Source organism: Littorina saxatilis, linkage group LG6, assembly GCF_037325665.1.
Source record: "Littorina saxatilis isolate snail1 linkage group LG6, US_GU_Lsax_2.0, whole genome shotgun sequence".
Classification (NCBI taxonomy): Eukaryota; Metazoa; Mollusca; class Gastropoda; order Littorinimorpha; family Littorinidae; genus Littorina; species Littorina saxatilis.
The window spans coordinates 17799241-17814092 of record NC_090250.1 but is presented as its reverse complement, the minus strand read 5'-3'; the positions used below and the strand labels follow the sequence as shown (position 1 = coordinate 17814092).

Below are 14852 nucleotides of genomic sequence, written 5' to 3'. Positions count from 1 at the left end.
ATGGTAATTTCAAATCAAGAAAAAAGCAATTACATTTATACCCGAAAAGAGCCCCGAGCTCAACGTCACATTTTATCCAAGCGGAGCGCGGGCGGAGCCCGCGCGTAGCGAAGTAGGTTTTTTTTTCATCTCCCAGCACTGAAAATTTTTTTGCCAAGTGGTGTCTGTCTAGTCTGTGAACATTGTTCTAGAATTCATCTTTTAGCACAATATTAGCGACACTGTTTGGACAATTCTATTAAAATTAGGCGTACAAACTGATTTTGTTTTGGGGAATCCTCTCAGAGGATCAGAATTTTCATATAATATCATCGGAAGCTGTTACAACGGGAAAATGTGAAACTTTTGTCACTTTTTAATATGGAATTTCATCTTTGAGCGTTTCAAGCGGACTTTAATAAAATAGTTATTTGCGAATTAAGCAGCGGAAGACACTCACCGGTTCAACATGTGTATGGTCATTAAACCTCAAAACATTTCAGTAAGTGGTTTAGACAAACACCTCGGAAATGTGAGGGTGACTGGTTTGTAGCTGAAGAGTTTTTTTCTAAAGTGTGTTCTAAATACAAATGACGTACTGGTAATGATGTAATGAGTTGTTCTAATCTTGTTCTTGGAACTCTTGCTGTTCCAAGCTTGTTCTTAGCAAGTCTTGGTGACGAGAACAAAGACTATCAATGAAATCTTTAGAAATAACCTCTGACAACGACGACGATGACGACGACGACGATAACAACAACAACAACAAATGACATCGACGACGACGACGACAACAACAACAACAACAACAACAACAACAACAACAACAACAACAAAAACAACAACACGAGAACAACAACAATCACGACAACGAACATGACAACAACAACACCAACAACTACGACGACAACTACAACGACTGGGTTATGATGACATCACCAATGATTTATCAAATGTTCAGTGTCAAGGCTGTTAAAAAATCGTTAAATCCTATTTCTTCACTGATTCTTATGAAATTTTAAAGGTAGGTTTGTTGTCCCCAACTTATTTTCACTCCATACTTTTCCAGAAGAAAAACATAATTTTGGCAGTTAAAAACCGTTAAATTTCAATTCTTCACCGATATTTATGAAATTTTGTGGGTAGGTTCGTTGTCCCCAACTGATTTTCACTCTATACTTTTCCAGAAGAAAGACATAATTTTGGCAGTTAAAAAACGTTAAATTTCAATTCTTCACCTATCTTTATGAAATTTAGTGGGTGGGTCCGTTGTCCCAAACTGAATTTTAAGACATACTTTTCCAGACAAAAAACCTTATTTTTGGCAGTTAAAAACCGTTAAATCTCAATTCTTCATCGATATTTATGAAATTTTGTGGGTAGGTTCGTTGTCCCCAACTGATTTTCACTCCATACTTTTCCAGAAGAAAAACATAATTTTGGCAGTTAAAAACCGTTACATTTAAATTTTCACCTATCTTTATGAAATTTAGTGGGTGGGTCCGTTGTCCCAAACTGAATTTCAAGACAAACTATTCCAGTCAAAAAAACTTATTTTTGGCAGTTAAAAACCGTTAAGTCTCAATTCTACACCGATATTTATGACATTTTGTGGGTAGGTTTGTTGTCAGATTTGACATGATGGCAGAATTGAAAGTGTGAGATATCCTGATGTTTCACAATTTATGCTGCATAATTCAGCCCCATAGGCGCTTGAATTTTAGGTGGAGTTGGGTTTTTTTTCAGCCCAAACCAGTAACCCCCACATGGTTTTCATGTCCCTTTCTGAGAGACTTCAAGAAGTTTCAATTTGACGTCATGATTAGCCTGCCGCATTAGCAAGTATGAAAACACGTCATCGATGACACATTTTAAGACAGAGAGAGAGAGAGAGAGAGAGAGAGAGAGAGAGAGAGAGAGAGAGAGAGAGAGAGAGAGAGAGAGAGAGAGAGAGAGAGAGAGAGAGAGAATCATGTACACACAGATGGACGACTTCGCTTGGGGTATGTACTGCCCGGCAGTACACATCTACTTTATTAATTATATTCGTTTAAACTCTCGTGCTTATTAAAAGTGTCAAGCTTGTTGCGCAGAAGATGACCGAAGAATACAGTTTGTTTGTTTGTTTGCTTAACGCCCAGCCGACCACGAAGGGCCATATCAGGGCGGTGCTGCTTTGACATATAACGTGCGCCACACACAAGACAGAAGTCGCAGCACAGGCTTCATGTCTCACCCAGTCACATTATTCTGACACCGGACCAACCAGTCCTAGCACTAACCCCATAATGCCACACGCCAGGCGGAGCAGCCACTAGATTGCCAATTTTAAAGTCTTAGGTATGACCCGGCCGGGGTTCGAACCCAAGACCTCCCGATGACGGGGCGGACGCCTTACCACTAGGCCAACTGTGCCGGTCAAAGAACGGGTGTTAAAAACGTTCACACATAGCACTTTTGGTTGGCTTGAGAGGTCATTGTGGTGCGTCACTGAGGCTCCTCCGGCGTTTGAATTGACCCTCTTTTGGTCGTTAGTCTCAAACATTTACCGGTGTAACCGAGTGCACAAAGTACAACAATCACTTTGGAGCCAAAGCAAGCCAATCAAATTTGAGGTTTTAGAGCTAATGCAATTGCCAAATAAAAACCGCCAAGGTTACGCAAAGGTTCCCAAGATCATACAAGGAGACAGCAGCAGCCACGCAGACCCCATCACAAACAGAACTCTACAATTGAAAGGTGTCTAGTCGGCGACGTAGTAGAAACGTCGAGCTACTATGAATAGCCCGCGCTCTTCGCTGGCAGACGACTCTGCAGAGTTTGCCGTAAAGGGAGACTACTAAGTCACCCTGGCCTGTCACACTCGTCCCCATTTGAATGAACTCTGTCCCCAAAGTCCCGAACCAGGACCCGCTTAACAAATCGACCAGTTCCTCCCAGGTTCGTCCAGATGGGAACAGCACGAAAATGCACCAGTGGTCATTACGCTATTCCTAGTCATACCATGCCGAGTCCCATCCTGTCGGCGACGCCAAGTGCACGAAGTACATCAATCACCTTTGGAGTCAAAGGCTAGTCAAACAGGGTAGAGATTTTAGAGCTAATTGGATAGCCCTATGAAAACTGCCATGGGTACGCAAAGGTTGCCAAGATCATTCATGGAGACAGCAGCAGCCAGACCCCATGACAAACAAAAGTCAACAATTGACAGGTGAGGTGTCTATAGCCGGCGACGTAGAAAAAAACGTCGATCTACTATAAATAGCCCGCGCTCTTTGCTGGCAGATAGCTCTGCAGAGTCTGCCGTAAAGGGAGACTACTAAATAAGTCACCCTGTCACACCAGGACAGAGCCAAACGATTGAAAATAGTTCTTGACCCTTTTAACGCAAGATAGTATACTAATTAATCCTTGACAAGTTTTCCTTTTAAGCACTCTATAAAAATTGCTGCTTAATTTAATATTAAATAAATGAAAACGTCTTCAACTAGGCCCTCAGCCAGACTATACAGAAAAGCCGTTCTTGAATAAGACAAAGAAAAAGACTATGCATATATTCAAAGACAGTAACGACGAAAACGAAGCCGCTGCTGCTGATGATGATGAGGATGTTGCTGTTTACGACGACGATTTTGTTGAGGTTGGTGATGATGTTGGTGATGATGATGATGATGATGATGATGATGATGATGATGATGATGATGATGATGATGATGATGACGACGATTACGACGACTATTACGAAGATGATAGTAATAGTAATGATTACTATTCTTTTATTTACAGAACGGAGTTTGTGATGACCATTCTTTTATTTACAGAACGGAGTTTGTCAGTGCACTTCTTGATGAATACGACAGCGCGGTCCCTCCCGATTTTGACCTGGGTAAGTCACTCGTAACCGCCAATGTACCCAATGGCCCAACATACACTCTATTTCTTCTCTGACCCCCCCCCCCCCCAACCCCTTGCCTTTATCTCTCTGTCATCCTCACTGCGGTTTCCAGAGTAGCTAATGTCAGAAAATATCTCAACGTCGCTGCGTAAATCAAGCAATCATTCAAACAATCGATAAACTAATCAACCGTCAATCAATTCAATCTTCAAAAGAATCAATTAATTGTTAATGAATGACTATTCAATCAATCAATCAATCAATTAAACAATCAATCAATCAAGCAATCAAGCAAGCAAGCAAGCAACCCGCGGTAGATGAATAAATTAAGATAAATAGCAGAGTATTCGAGTATTAGAAGCTTACTTAGTTGAATCTCCTTGTTCTGGTCATTTTGAAGTGGAAACATGTTATATATGGAGTAGGCTAGCTATCAGTCTTTCTGTCCGCACTATCTACTTTCCTGTTCTATTTATCCATCTAATTTATATTTTTCGAAATCTTTCTATCTCTTTGGCGTGGAAACAGGTTAAATGGAGTATTAGCTGGTCCTTCAGTCGGTATTTTCTACTTTTCGTTTAATTTGTTTATCACTGTTTTTCGACATCTTCCCACCTCTTTTACGTGGAAACATGCTACCGTATGTGGATGATTAGCCTTTCAGTTCTAATCATCTACTTTTCTTCTCTTTCTTTGTTTTAAGGTAAACACACCGACGTAGCAGTGGCTCTCTACATCAACAGCATTGATTCCATCAACGAGCAAAGCATGGTAGGTACTCGCTATTCCCCTATACCATGGTGTTGTGCCATGCTTAAAATGCTTGAGTGATCACATGCCTTCACTGCCTATCGGAACAAAACATGCTGCGATCAGCGTTTTTCCCTGGCTCTGCACGCATGGAATGAGCGAGTGCAGATGCCTTCTAGCGTTACTGATCAAAAACAGATTATATTCAATGATATTAAAGGGATAATACCTCTATTAAAAACGGCTCTTAGATCGCTTTCAAAGTTATACCATTAGAGTCTGCGTTCAAACAAGAAGAGAACACAACAGTAAGCAGGTTTGGTACATTCTTAATCACTATTTCGACAGCTTATCGCTGCCTTCTTCAGGATGGTAAAAAGTAAAGAAAGTTCTGTGGATAAAGACATTACACAGTGAAAAAAGACGATAGCATGAGGAATTATCCGGCTGAGGGTCAGGTTGTAAAATGAAATGTAATGAATATAAGACTCTGCGTTACACATCATTCTACCGCGCAGAAGGACTGCCTTTACTTTAAAAAGTAAGTGTATTGGAAGCTTACTTTTCTTCAAATAGACAAAGAAATGGCACTTTGTGTAAGGGTTGGGTGGGCCACTTCCCGTAATGCAAGATGGCGTGTGTGTATGTGTGACTGTTACTCAGACCGTAGCTTCATAGAGAGCGCCACCCGTCTAACCGCCAGGATGCTCCTCTGGACAATTTGTATTTTCTTCATCGGAGAGAAGCAGCACCTAGAAGCTCATTCACTCACTTTAATTTAATTCATTACTATACTTGTAGTACGGTTTCGAGCAAATAGTACCGTGCGCGTCTAGATTAAGCTACAGAAGATTCCCCAGATTCTTCAGATTATTCACATTCGGTCAGATCAATAGTATGCCTTTAACGAAGAATGGTAGGAATGTGTTTTCTCTCTCGATGTTACACGCAGAAAATGGTCGAGTGATCACATGCATGCACGGTTGAGCGATCACAGTCAATATCATTGAGGGCCATATTCCATCAACAAACAAAACATGATGGGAATAGTTTCCCCGAAGGGTTGCACGCAGAAATCGCTCTTGTGGCCACATGCATTGTAGAAGTAGAGTGTTTCTAAGCCGTTGCACTCAGAAAACTATCCACGTTTGTGAAACAATAAATTAACCAATAATTTAAATTGAATTTTTGTGTCTGATAATTGTGAAGAGCTGTGTTTTTTTGATTATTTTTTTGTTAAGTTTGACGTTGACATCTGCTTATTTCATTTAACTCTAGGTGTTGTTGTTTTTTACTACATTTTGCCTTGCCTTGGTGAAAAATGCCAGGAGTTTTCTCCCCTGGGGTTGCACGCAGAAAACGCTCCATTGATGACAAGATTGCTAAAAATGGAGTTTTCTTCCCTGGAGGTGCGTGCTGAAAATGCTCTAATGTCAAGCATGGTTAAAAAAAGAAGTTCCCCTTTGTGTTACACGCAGAAAAAGTTCGTGATCACATGCATGATGAGAATAACATTTTCGCTTGGTGTTGTACGCAGAAAACGCTCAAACGATCACGATCATCGTAGAAATAGAGTTTTTTCCTTTTGCCTAGTGGTTGACGCAAAAAACGCTCAAACGATTAGAATCATCGGTGTTGCACGCAGAAAATGCACAATCGATCACAAGAACAACAAGTCGCGTAAGGCGAAAATACAACATTTAGTCAAGCTGTTGAACTCACAAAATGAAACTGAACGCACTGCAATTTTTCAGCAAGACCGTATACTCGTAGCATCGTCAGTCCACCGCTCGTGGCAAAGGCAGTGAAATTGACAAAAAGAGCGGGGTAGTAGTTGCGCTGAGAAGGATAGCACGCTTTTCTGTACCTCTCTTCATTTTAACTTTCTGAGCGTGTTTATAATCCAAACATATCATATCTATATGTTTTTGGAATCAGGAACCAACAAGGAATAAGATGAACGTGTTTTTAAATTGATTTCGAAAATTTAATTTTGATCATAATGTTTTCATTTTTAATTTTCAGAGCTTGTTTTTAAACCAAATATAACATATTTATGTTTTTGGAATCAGGAAATGATGAAAAATAAGATGAACGTAAATTTGGATCGTTTTATAAAAATCTTTTTTTTTTATAATAATTTTCAGATTTTTAATGACCAAAGTCATTAATCAATTTTTAAGCCACCAAGCTGAAATGCAATACCGAAGTCCGGCCTTCGTCGAAGATTGCTTGGCCAAAATGTCAATCAATTTGATTGAAAAATGAGGGTGTGACAGTGCCGCCTCAACTTTTACAAAAAGCCGGATATGACGTCATCAAAGACATTTATCGAAAAAAAAATGTCCGGGGATATCATTCCCAGGAACTCTCATGTAAAATTTCATAAAGATCGGTCCAGTAGTTTAGTCTGAATCGCTCTACACACACACACGCACAGACAGACAGACACACACACACACACACACACACACACACACACACACACACACACACACACACACACACACACACACACACACACACATACACCACTACCCTCGTCTCGATTCCCCCTCTATGTTAAAACATTTAGTCAAAACTTGACTAAATGTAATAAGGAGCAGCTAGGGTGTAGATTTCCAGCATGTATCCAGATGAAAGGATGTTTTCATCCCATGTCACTTTCTGGACGGATCTGTGATGAGTTTTTGGATGTTTCGCACGAGAAGAAAGAGATGTTGCAGGGCCCGGGGATGTTAGTGGGGCGGCTTAGCCCACATGTTCAAAAGAATTGTGCATTTTGTTATACAAGCACCAAATTTGGCACAGATGTACATTAATATGTTGCGAACATTTTCAGATATTGGGCCACTTGAAATTCTCTCTATATGTCCGCCATATTGGATTTCAAAATGGCCGCCACTTGAAATCTACATTTGCTATTATCTCTGGACATAATGGAGCTAATGACTTGATTCTGGTGTCTAAATGTATGTTTTGGGGGGCAAGGAATCCAATGGTACCAATTTCAACTTAATATTATCTATCACAGTCTGTTATATAATTGTATTTGGAAATTAGCTAGGCAAATATTGGATTCAACACAATACTTTGAAAAGAATGTCTTAGTTCTGTAAATGTCTTAGGTTATACTGACATGCTACATGGTCTAGTATCTGAGGATAGGTGTATACTGACATTCTACAATGGTCTGGTATTTGAGGCTAGGTATGTACCGGTACTGAAGATACGTGTACATAAACAGTGTGATGTTAACAAGTTCAGCATTGCCGCAAGTACATGTATGTTGTTGACTCATCGTCATGTGCAGTCCCCTTCACACACACAGAGGGCTGTGCACTGAAGGGCAGCCTTTTTTGCACTTGCAGCGCCTCACGCACCCTTTCTTGCACTTGCAAGAAACCAGCCAAATGCAGCTGTGAGCTGCTTCAGGTAGCCTGGTCCAGTAAGGTGTGTACTGTCCTTCTCCAGTCCTTGACCAACCCCAGTTGGTTGGTGGAGGGAGCTCTGGTGCTGGCAGCAGTATCTGACCCCACACATGTCCACCTTGATACTCTTCCTTGCGAAGATTTTCCTCCTGGCCTTGTCAATGTCTGTGCATTTGCTGGTTCGATCATACAACAGGATCACGAACTTCTCGATCATGCGCATTGCATCGTCTATTATGTCACACGGTGCAGAGGACAGCAGCAGCAGCGCCTCAGTGAGTTCTGGCAGTACCGTCCAGACTGCACACGCAGTCTTCTTACCACGTCTAGCAAAACTAGACACAGTGTCGCATCCAGTTAGAGCGTGGAACATTGGCAGTGCACGAGCCTTCTCTCGTCCCAGTCCAGCTGCTATTTCGTGTGCTGCTAGGTATCGGAAACGCTGGTCTGTTCCGAATGCCAGCCACAGTTTGTCTTCTGGTTGCAACTCCTGTACCAGGGACACTGCCAGCACCACATCATCGGTGTCTATAGTCCGGATGAGTATTGCATGGTGTCCATGCTGGGCTGCGTGAGATACATGCAGCAACATCAGACTGTCAGCTTCTTCATGGTTACATGGGGCGAGTGAGGTCAGATCTGGCAGTAGTGGCTTGCTGAGCACTGCCTCTCCATCAGTAATGATGAGTTGCTTGTCCTCCTGGTCGAACCATTCAATGAGAGCTGCTGAGAGGAACCTGAACAGCTCGGTCTTGTTGCTGTCCACTCGTAGGAAGTTCTACCAGTTTCCTGGTATGGCTGCGGCAGCCACCACACGTGTCCGCACGCCTTGTCCCCGCTTTGCACGTGTACTACCTTTCAGTGAATCAGCAAGATAAGTATTCCAGACCAGAGCCAGGCGTGACACTGTTTGCGGCTTCGTGGACATATATGGGATGATGATCTGTTGTGCATACTCTTCAGAGGTCTTTGATGCAGCCGGCTTCAGCATCTGGACGATGGCTGCTCCATCAAGCACAAAACAGGTTTTGACAGGAGTCTCTGTCTTTGCGTCGGAGACTTCTTCCAAGCATGTGAGGAGATCACTCTTGGTACCAGTGCAGAGGCTTCCACCATCAGACAATGCAGGAGGACATGCCTGATTCTCGTGACGAAAGAACTCCTCAAGGTTTCCATCCCTCGTCTGGCAGTCAATGAACATGTGTGCGAAGAGTTCACGGTCATTCCTGACGGAGGCGAGCTGTTACTGACCTTTGCTCTGGCTTCTTGGAGTGGAAATGCTGAACACCTTCAGCTTGTTACGAGGAATGGGGTCGTCCACTGCCTTTGTTCTGTCCAACAGACACTCTCTGGTGAAAGCCTCGAACTGCTCTTGGCCAATCCTCTTGGCATCCATCATGGTCTCCACGGCAGCAGGACCTGCTATCTCCTTTGTGTCCAGTTTGACTACATCCTGACTCTCCTCCTCGAATGGGTCGCCCATCTCCTCTATGACACTAACGAGAGAGCAAACATCTTTCACAAAGGAGGCCTGTACGCTTGGCGTCTGATCATGATGACGTGTGTCTGCTGTTTGCCGTCTCCAGTGTTGGTTCCCATCCTGGAATTCTTCGATCACCCTGGCAACTTCTGGTCCCGCAACTACCCAGCGACGTAGGGCACTAGGGTTGTCAGTGAGCCCAACTGCTCCACCGTCTCCTTTGATGCAGCCATTATTCTGCTCATGTGCCTGGTCAATCGGGATTGAAGAGAACACTCTCTGTGTTTTCTGAACGGTGAAGTGGCTTTCCCTGCATTTCCTGGATACATCTGGGTGTTTGGTGGTGAGTTCGGCCATGTCCTTCAGGTGCACTGGTATCCACCTAGCATAGTGGGTGTGATCCAGTGCTCTGTCAGAGCATCGAGGTACATAATTAACGATCACTGCCTTAGAGAACGCACATACACTTGAACCAACAGTTCTAGTTCCAGCACGGTTGCCCAGTAGTGAAACTAGGGGATGTCTTCTCCTCTCTGGCAACACCAGTCTTCAAACTCGGGGAGGTCCTCTGCATCCCTGGTTTCTCCCAGACAGTAGTGCTTGTAGGCACAGTGTTGCAGGATGTACAGTGCTGCTGCAGTCAATGTCAAATGTAGATCATAAAGCAGCCATGTAAAGTAAAGCAGCCATTTTGAAATCCAATATGGCGGCAAATACTTGACAATACCAAGTGGCAATTGCTACCATTGGATTCCTTGCCCCAAAAAACATACATTTGGATACCAGAATCAAGTCAATAGCTGCATTATGTCCAGAGATAATAGCAAACGTAGATTTCAAGTGGCGGCCATTTTGAAATCCAATATGGCGGACATATAGAGAGAATTTCAAGTGGCCCAATATCTGAAAATATTCGCAACATATCAATGTACATTTGTGCCAAATTTGGTGCTTGTATAACAAAATGCACAATTATTTTGCTACGCTGCTGCACTATGTAGAAAATAGATGTTCGGAAATAACTCTATCAATTTGTTATGGATTGTGGAAGAGTTGCTTTGCTTTGTTTCCATACAAACACTGGTGCCAGCCTACATTGTCACGTATAGCTTGCCTCAGTGTGTCTATGACAAAACAAGGGAAAGCAATTATTGTACAAAACACATAAAAACCCGACAGAGCTATTTCCGTAATCCATCTATTCGCAAGACAAGACGGACAGGCCGAGGAAGCACGGACATCGGCAAGTAGCAGAATTCCCTAATCACAAAGCAAAGTGAGAGACATCGTTTTGCGTGAATACAGCAACTATATCACATCAGTCTCGAGAGAGTGCGAACGTGGTTGTGCTGTGGGGTCCACCCATCCGTCACGCAAAATAAGCCAGGGCTTACACCCGAAACCCCAAGGAGATCTAAACCACACACAACAATCTTGGCTTAAACGTGTGCGTTTTTTTTATATGCGGTTCCACAAGCGGCAAATGACCAAGGGTTATAGAACCTCCCCTGACACTCCCTCTCCTACCCCCACTATACCCCTACCCCCCTACCCCCACCCCCCTCTGTGGAATTCGAAACAATAAAAGTAAAGCTTGGCTGATATATTTTTGTTCCAAATAAAATTAGCCAAGAGAAGCCCCCCCCCCTTCCCCTCCCTCGCTCACACCCCCTCCCCCTGGAATTCGAAACCAATAAAAATTCATCTTTGCTTATACGCATGAAGACATTATGAAAATGTCTTCACGAGATTTCGTCTGCCTATGGATATGCTTCTTTATTTGGTGGCCAAAAATGGAACGAAATAAGCCAAATGATAATGCTACGTGTCCGACCCAAAACCACAAGGAATTCGAAGCCAGTAAAATTATCTTGCCTTATACGCGGGAAGAATAACAGAAAAGGCTTAAAGGGATATATGTTCTGCCTGTATAAATGCCTCGTCTGGTCGAAACGCTGGTGCAATAGTGCGGAATATGTAAAATGGTCACGGTACAATGCCGGCATTTATTTAGTTTTTAGTTTGAAGTCCTCATAAGGCCCACGGGAAGTTGAGATCTCTGACATCTGGCTAGGAACGATCAAACATGGTTACTAGGCAATGTGTACCCCGTATCTATGTGTGTCAAGGCTTTTTGATGAATGGATCCCTGTCTCTGACGATATTTCAGCAACTCCTGTGTGTCCCGGTTTTTCAGTAAACACATTCTGAACTCTACTTCTAAGATGTTTCAATGAATTCTCTCCCAGTAAACGCTATCGCCGTGTGTCAGGATTTGTCAGTAATACGCCTTCGTCACGCAGGAGTGGAACGACTTGAGATTTCAATTTTACGAACTGACAGACGCGGAATACCCGGATCATGGGACTCCAAGATTTGGATTTTCTTTTGTACCAGCAACTTAACTCTATTTTCTAAGATTTTTCAGTGAACTCTCTCCCAGTAAACGATATCGCTGTGTGTCAGGATTTTTCAGTGAACGCCTTCGTAACGCAGGAGTGGAACGACTCAAGGCTGCAGTTCTACGGCCTGATAGACGCCGAGTATCTGGAGCTGGACTCCAAGCTGATGGCCAAGTTCTGGGTGCCGGACCTCTACTTCTCCAACGAGAAGCACGCCTCCTTCCACAGCGTTACCGTGCCAAACAAGATGCTGCACCTCTACAGCAATGGCACCGTCGTCTATAAACTCAGGTAAAGTCAGGTAGACTCAGGTAAAATCGGGTAAACTTAGGTTTTCCATTCCATTCCATTGAATTGAATTGAACTCAATTCCATTGAATTCAATTTCATTGAATTGAATTCAATTCAATTCAATTCAATTCAATGGCAGAGTCGTCTATGAACTCAAGTTAACTCAGGTATTCAACTCAATTGAATTCAATTAATTTATTCAATCCAATTGAATTCAATTAAATACAGGCCAATTCAATTCAATTCAATTAGTTTCATTTCAATTCAATTCAATTCAATTCAGTTTAATACAACTTTATTGTCTGAATGTGGAATATATTGAAATTTGTCTTTTTTGCATGTTGGCTTCCTTAATTGGTATAGTTACTTGTCTTAAAGTCTTGGGGCGTCACTGTGCCCAACGACATATTTCTCAACAGTCCACAGCAATGGCTTCTCGTCTATAAAAGAAATCGCAATCTTCACAGGAGGCAGTCTTTCTGTTGATTTTTAGTGTGCGGCCAAGTGGAGGGATACCCTTATCCCTGCCTGGGTAGATCAAAGTTAGTGAGCAAACATGTTTTCACGGGAAAGATTGTGCATCCAAGGCTTCAGACGTGTGTTCGTCTTGCCAGGCATAAGGCCAAAAAAAAAAATAGGTGTGGTTACGGTAACATAGCCAAAAAAAATAGGGTAGGTAGGTAGGCAATCACTTTTTTTTTTTTAACTTTTTTTTCTAATGTGTACAAATTAAACCTACTTGACAGGGAAATAAGTGTGCGACTCGGGCGCTTTCGCTTTCATTGCGTTTTTTGCACTCGGTTTTTTAATTTTTTTTTTACAAATGTAATAAAAAGTTATAGGATTGGCCCCTAAAATTAGGGTAGGTCGGGTTACCGTAACCACACCTATTTTTTTTTTAGGCCTAATGATGCTTCTTCACGAAAGGAATAGGATTATCGTAGCTTGTCAGGTCTTCATTTGTTAGCTCACTTAGTTCGGTTTCAGTCTTAAGATGTCAGAGTGTTAATCTTGCCAGACAATGTGACACAGTAATAAACAAACTCAGGTACTTTGGCTGGATCTACTAGCAGTCAGCACCCGGCTTCGACCGGGTGTAGCCGAGAACTAATTAGTTGGAGGCGTTTCCATTATCAGGGGAAATGTGTGACCCTGCAGAGGGTTCACCAGAAGAAACACAATCGTGCAAGTCTTCAGCAATGGCTCGTTAATGCATAATAAACTAAGCTAATAACACTAATGCAGCTTATCGGTTCCTCATTTGTTAGCTCAGTTAGTTAAGGTTGAGTCTAAAGGTATCGTCAGAGTATCGAGCTTGCTGGACAGAATCATCATGAGAATGCTGCAAAGTCTACGGCAATGGTGAGGTCCTTTGCAAAGTAAGGTCATTTAACCGTGCTGATATTATCAAGGTTACTTGGCGTTGAGCATTGAGGCATCCAAGAATTTAGCGTTTCCAACAAAATATTGATGTCTATGGCGATGGCAACTTCCTCTATTAATCAACGAAGGTAATCGGATTGCTGCAGCTTACGAGGACCTCATTTGTTCGCTTAGTTTGTTTGGGTTGCGTCTTCGGGAAGCAGAATGTTTACCGCTCCTCCGGACATACTGCTCTCTACAGTAATACCATCGTCATCTATGAACGAGCTACTTTTGCCGCACTTATAACTTATTGGTATAGTTGCCTGGCTCTACAGGGTTACCTGATTTTGACCTTGTGGCGTCACAATGCTCATGGTGCCTGACGGCTGCGATAACTTGTAGCGCTTTTCATGTCAGCGTCCGACGAACAACGATCACGATCATTGTTCGTCGGACGCTGACATGAAAAGCGCTACAAGTTGTCGCTGCCGGCGCCAGACAAAGCGGCTTATCTTTAAAGCAATGGCTCCATCTACTTTAAACTCACGTACTTTTGCGACATTCGTTAGCTTTTATCGTGTCCTCAACCTTAAAACCGGACATCCGTCTCCAGGGGACCAAGCCTTGTTACGGAGCTAAATTTAGCATTTTCAGTGTTGTCAGCAAAACAAAACTAGAGCTACATCTGCCGCGCGCCGATGTTGCCTTTTAAAACGAAGTGACAACAGAGAGGACAAAATAGACATAGAAAACCGTATTACCTCAAATGAGAAACTAATGCGTGGTGTATGCATATATATCACAACATCAAACAACATACAACATAGATTATATTGTTGGTGATATCATACGTTATTTGTGTTGTTGACCAAAATATGACATTTTACACGGTTCGAGACAGTCGAGAGTTCCTACGAGACCGCGCAGGCGGTCGAGATGAACAATGACTGTCGAGATCTGTGTAAAATTTCATAGTTTGGTCAAAAATACAAATAACATTTGTATCGATTGATTCTGGTTAGAATTCCTTTTAGTTTTTATGATTAAACGCACACAAACATGCACTATTTTGTAGTCTCGGCTGGCCGCCAAAATATGAAGTTTTGTCGGACTCTGACGTCACACGGCTCAAAGAAGGGAAATCCAGTGTTCAAACGATACATATGCATACATACCATGACATAAGTTACGTATTACAAGTCGAAGGCAAAAATCATTTTCGATAGTTAATTTGTTCACATCCACGTATTACGCATAGT

The 14852-nt window shown here is 42.5% G+C and overlaps 1 protein-coding gene across 1 annotated transcript in view; it reads left to right on the top strand.

Annotated features, from left to right (window-relative positions):
• The first annotated feature begins 3095 nt into the window (after window positions 1-3095).
• The window catches only part of LOC138969696 (glycine receptor subunit alpha-2-like), a 27366-nt gene continuing 15609 nt past the window's right edge, over window positions 3096-14852 (top strand). The window contains exons 1-4 of the mRNA XM_070342555.1: window positions 3096-3190; window positions 3801-3865; window positions 4578-4645; window positions 12002-12228. Of these exons, the coding sequence (XP_070198656.1) occupies window positions 3096-3190; window positions 3801-3865; window positions 4578-4645; window positions 12002-12228 (455 nt within the window). The remainder of the gene's footprint in view (window positions 3191-3800; window positions 3866-4577; window positions 4646-12001; window positions 12229-14852) is intronic.